The 6,188-nt window shown below is 41.9% G+C and overlaps 1 protein-coding gene across 1 annotated transcript in view; it reads left to right on the forward strand.

Annotated features, from left to right (window-relative positions):
* Positions 1-2,517, forward strand: part of LOC124273216 (peroxidase-like) — a 29,728-nt gene extending 27,211 nt beyond the window's left edge. The window contains exons 11-13 of the mRNA XM_046708432.1: positions 87-256; positions 363-465; positions 2,095-2,517. Coding sequence (XP_046564388.1) covers positions 87-256; positions 363-465; positions 2,095-2,500 — 679 coding nt within the window. The 3' untranslated portion in view covers positions 2,501-2,517. The remainder of the gene's footprint in view (positions 1-86; positions 257-362; positions 466-2,094) is intronic.
* Positions 2,518-6,188: the final 3,671 nt, after the last annotated feature.

Here is a 6,188-nt window from a genome sequence, read left to right on the forward strand (position 1 = left end):
ACTTCTCGTAAACGCGTTCTCTGCGCCGTCCCAACTTATCCTTGTTTGCCAGTAAGATTGTAAATCGAATTAAACTGTCATTTTAGATCTCCCAGCGACATTGATCTGTTCTCTGGAGGCATATCAGAGCGCCCAGTTCCTGGAGGTCTGGTGGGGAACACCTTTTCTTGCATTATCGGCCGTCAGTTCGAGCTGTTCAAGATCGGCGACAGATTCTGGTATGAGACAAAACACAAGGCTGTCCGGTTTACACGAGGTACGCATATATGTCGTTTTTCCAGGTAACATATCCCCCAATGCAAACACCATTTAATCTGTGTTTCTTCGAATTCCTAATGACTTCTAATGTCTTCTTCCGTTAGATCAACTGACTCAACTCCACCACACGTCTCTCTCCCGCGTGGTCTGCGACAACACCAACATCTACAAGGTCCAACCTAACGCTTTCAAGAAGGCTGGAAGAGGGTGAGTTCCCTGGGTACACGGTTGAGTTGTCAGGAAAATGTATTAATTAAAACGAAATCACAAATGAAACGTGATATTCTGGCAAAACCACAATAACTTTCACGGATAATGCAGGGATTAGATATGTTTACTGATGCATTCATACAGATTATTGTGATACAGACTTTGTTGGGACTATGTGTTATTAGAATGGTGAGTGAGAGAGAACGGTTTTATGCTGTAGGTTTATTTTTAAGAAAGGCGCACTATTTTCAGCTACTCAAGGATATATGCTTTTTATGTCGAATCTTCGGTACCAGATGATACCAGATGATACCTACTCGTTAGTAAATTATAATATCAGACACGTAGATTTAACTAACACGTTTCCATATGACCCCGAGCGTGGGGTAGTCTAGTGCGGAGCGTTCGCCTGTCACGCCGAGAACCTGTGTTCGATTCCAACATGAGTACAATATGTGAAGCCCATTTCTGGTGTTGATTGACGTGAAATTGCTGGAATATTGCTAAAAGCGGCGTAAAACTAAACTCACTCACTCACTCCAATGTCCCTTGCCTTGTTTTTGCTTTAATATTGTGATTGGGTCGAGGTCGGAATAGGCTTGGGCGAGGTGTTTAGTGATGAGAAAGTAGACAACGCTGATTTCCGAAAAGGGAAAGCACGACCCCCATGCTGTATTATCGTGGTGCCTTTGTGGGGGACCGCCTCCGTGGTGTAGTGGTTAGAGCGTCCGCCCGGAGAGCGGAAGGTCGCGGGTTCGATCCCCGACCGCGTCATACCAAAAGACGTAAAAATATGGTACTTGTTGGTCCCTGCCTGGCGCTCGGCAATAATGGGTACAACAATGACTGGTCGGCTCGGAGTCAGTATAATGTGTCCGAGTCGGGTATTCATGCTTCACTGCGGCGTGGTATCTCCGTGGGCTAGCACTATAAAACCAGCTTAAGTCTGGGCTAATACAAGCAGCCGCAAATACACATACACACGCATGCACATCGTCATATGAGCGAAATATTCTCAAGCACGACGTTAAACCCAATTTCACCTCACCTCACCTTTGTGGGGTTCAAACTCTTACTTTGGCGTGATAAAACGAACGCGTTACCCACTAAACGTTTCTCATTTCGGCAATACAACCAGGATTTTCGGTTTGATAAGTGATAGCTTTAACAACAGGGCAACCAATGCACAGAATATTGATTCATAAGCACATGCTCTGTAATCGTATCGCATGGTGACATTCACTGGATTGTATGGTCCAGACAACATCGTACAGCTGTAATGCTGCTGAAACAAATATAGGCTTTTAGGGGCCATTCGTAATGTATTGCTAGGGGGTGATGATGATTGTTATGGAGAAGCATGTACAATGTAAGTGACCCCCCCGCCCCTTCTGTACCACACCCTCCCATAATCTGTAAGCATAATTTTGTTTATACAATGAGAACAAAAGGGGGGACACCCTCCTTAAAATCAACGCACGCACGCACGCACGCACGCACGCACGCACACACACACCAGCCATACATTTTGAACGGTCCCTTTGTCTTATGTATGTGGAAACATGTTCGTCGCTTCTATTCAACTATTACTAGTTATTTTGAAAACTTTGGCTTTGATTGTTACAGGAACACCCTCAGGTCGTGCAGTCAGCTACCCGAAGTAAATCTTGGTGCCTGGCGGGAGGTTCAACAGGGTGTTTGGTCCGCCTGGTCCGCCTGGTCCGCCTGTAAACGCGGACGGAGGACTCGGAGAAGGTCCTGTACGAAGAGAGGTCGAAAATGTACTGGATCGAAGAAGCAGAAAGAGGCGTGCGGCTCAGACTGTGGGTTCCAGCAGTGGGGGGCGTGGGGCAGCTGTGTGCAGGGATGTCGCTACAGGAGACGGGTCTGCGACTGCAGGAGCTGCGGACGGGGAAAAGACTTCGGCACTAACAAATGCAAGATAAAAGGGAAGCGTGTTCGCAAACGTATGTGTGTACAATTGTACGGATACGTGAAACGATGGTACTTCGACACATCTTTGACCAAATAAAAGACTATTCAATCTGCCGACTGGTGTCTCGTCTGTGTCTCATCTGTGTCATGCAAAAACATGTCAGGCGGGGTGGTGGGGTTGTTCAGTGGGCATAGCGCTCGCTCATCAGATCAAAGACATGGATTCTATTCCCGAAATGGCCATGAAGTGTGAAGCCTATTTCTGATGTCCCGTAAAAGGCGACTAACGGGGTGGTCAGGCTCTCTGACTTGGTTGACACATGTCATCGGTTCCCAATTGCGCAGATCGAGGCGCATGCTGTTGATCACTGGATTGTCTGGTCCAGACTCGGATTATTTACAGACCACCGCCATAGAGCTGAAATATTGCTGAGTGCGGCGTAAAACTAACTCACTCACTCACCCTGATGTCCCACATGGGCGATGGGGTAACCTAGCGGATTATAATATCACACATAAATTGAAGTAATACGTTTCCATATACCCCGGGCATCAAATGCTGCAACCCTGCATTTGAGCAAGCGTCACATTATAATTTTTGAAATCACATGATGGATTGTTGCTCCGGATCTTTTTTTCTTTTGGTCGTTCGATTCCCAACATGGGTACAGTGTGTGAAGCCCATTTCTGGTGTCCCCCGCCGCGATATTGCTGGAATATTGCTTAATGCGGCGTAAAACCAAACTCACTATAAATGATGTTATAGCTTGAAGAAGGGAGGTGGGTAGACTAGTGGTTGAAGCATTCGTTCGTCACTTGAAGACCCAGGTTCGATTCCCCACATGGGTGCAGTGTGAAGCCCATTTTGGGTGTCCCCCGCCGTGATGTTGCTGGAATATTGCTAAAAGTGGCGTAAAACTGAACTCAATCACTCAAAATGTGAACAGCCTACAAATTAACTAAACACACATTACTAAGGTGCGCGTTTTATTTCGAGGCAGTCTATAACTGTTTTAAATTTCGCCGACACCATAGCCTTAATAACCCTGTCTTGACTGGGTCGCCTGAAAGTGGGCGAAGAAAGATATTGATAGAAGCGCCATTCAATGACCACTGAATGGCCGCTGTGTACATTAGGTCCCCGGCTGCCGAATCCTGATCCAAGTGTGTGGCTGCAATGCGTTCTTTTTTTACCATTTTTTAACGCATTTATAGGTACAGTACATGTAGCAATGCGTTGTCTTGATTACGTGTATGCTTATTTTCACCGGGAACAAAAATACCTTTAACTGGGCTCACACATTCATAAAACGTTTCACCTGTGAAACCCATTAAATACACTCGCTATGTTTTCTGTAAGAATTTACAGTCAAGTATTTAGCAGGTTTGAATCGTCACACACTATGACTATGAGATCCACGAATTACCTTGAAACGATATCTGGTGTGATATCTTACATAAACGTGGACAGGATGAGGGAGATATCACCAGATAGCATCACTTTCTGACGCGGTAACAATAAGACACAGAATACTCACAACACACACTTAATATCTGACATGTATTTCTTCTAAATAGTGATAGAATTACGCATTCAATATTGTTTATATTTTATAATGCATAACTGTATAAATTATTTAATTCAATATCGTGTATAATGTACAATACTGTCTACACTGTATGATACAATACTGTTTAACTGAAACTATGCAATACGTTTTAGTGTAAATAATACAATGCTGCAGATATAACACAATATTATCTAATATATACAATACAACACAGACCATATTAGACACTGAATAATACAATATAAGCTATTTATATCGACGCCGTGAATATAAAACGCAACACCTTTGAATCTAATAGTACGTAAAACAGAATTGTGAAGACTATAAAGTACATGCACTTTGAAAACTTTATTCCACATTTAATATCATCTTTCTATATCAATTCTTTTGTTACTACTGTCAATAACAGTATATGCATACAAACATTACATATGTACCTGTTTGAACTTCTGAAAAGTTCTGAATAAATATGTATTGGAAATTAGAATAGCAGAGACAACGACCGATGAATGAAACAGAAAGTGTTAATTAATCACTCTACTTTTGAAATAGATTCAAGAATGCCAGATTCGGAGAAATAACGGAATCATTTAGTATAAAAAATATCATGTTGAAATCAGTAACAAAAAAATAAGTAAAGTTGAATTCAGTTAATAACAATCCAGAAATCATTTAATAGGAAACAAATAACGATGAAATCAATAACAATGACTTCAGTGAACAAATTTCCTTTATATGAAACCAAAAAAAACAAGTACTTGACATCAAATGAATGGATAATGTTAAAATCAGTTGATAACAAATAAATAATGATGAAATCAATTAATAACAATCCTGAAATCATTTAATAAGAAACAAATAACGATAAAAACAGTACCAATGATTTCAGTGAACCAATAAAATGATGAAATCAATAAATAACAAGTAGTTAGCATTATATAAATAGATACTGTTGAAATCAGTCAATAACAGATAATTAATGGTGAAATCAGTAAATAACAAATAACTAATAATGAAATCGGTTATTAGCAAATAAATAATAATAAAATCAGTTAATAACAAATAAATAATAATGAAATCAGTTAATAACAAATAAATAATGATGAAATCAGTTAATAATACATTAATACCTAATTCTTGCCAGAAGCGTCACCAGATCTCATCTAAGTGTCAACAGTTCAGACAAGGATAGCGCATTTACTTCCGCCTCAACACATTGATTAGGGTAATGGAAAAGTATCGAGTTTTGGCAAAGGTAATGGCCACTGTATTAATCCTTTAACACATCCTTCCCTGGGGTTGCTGGTGTTTAGAGAGGGGACACCTGATCCCCTTTGTTCTGTTTCAAGTATCTCTCATATTGGGGCACGCGGGCCTCGGGCATTAGACCACTGGGGGTCAAGAAAAATAAGGATATTGTGTTATTAGAGCAAGTATTATTGAATTACAGTAACTTGGCGTCGGTAGTAAATGAAGCACACCCCTCTCCTGCCACCCTCATCTCAATCTGGACACCCACCGGGGGTCAACACCTGTCACTGTGAAGTAGGGTAGACAGTCAACATCCCCTACCGCCTCATCACTACGGTTGTCCTATGGTACCACATACGTACAACTACGGATTCTTACCTGAGACATGTTCAATTGCCGTGCTGTTTGGTTATGATCGTTACACATTATTTGATTTTGTAACGACGCCAACGGATAATGTCCCATCTAGGATTCAACTAGCCAGCGGTCAGATCATCGATCATTTGTGGACTGACTTCACCGAGGCTACAACAGTTACTGATCACGTCACACAGCTTTTGTAACCAATGGTTGTACTGGGAATGACCATGAAACATTTTAGGTCCTAATGATGGTCATCAGTGGTCATCACTGATGACCATCAGATGGTTATCACTTAACCAATGGTCATACGGCCAACGAGTTCGTCAACCAAGTCCCATTTAGCCACGAAATAGATTGTCTGACACACGTCTCGCACGATCAGGACAAACTACCATGAGATTAAGTCTGGTCCGCAATACGTACCACGACATTTAATATGTCCTGAAGCGCCAGTGCGTACGTCTAGGCAGCAGGGCAAGCACTACTAGACACGTCAGGACAGGAAGCACCACTAACAAACGTCTAGTCAAGACTTGAAGCACCACTACATACGTCAAGCCAGGACAGGAAGCACCATTACATATGTCAAGGCAGGAGAGG

The sequence above is a fragment of the Haliotis rubra genome, unplaced genomic scaffold, assembly GCF_003918875.1.
Source record: "Haliotis rubra isolate DU_JTF1 unplaced genomic scaffold, ASM391887v1 Scf178, whole genome shotgun sequence".
Taxonomy (NCBI): domain Eukaryota; kingdom Metazoa; phylum Mollusca; class Gastropoda; order Lepetellida; family Haliotidae; genus Haliotis; species Haliotis rubra.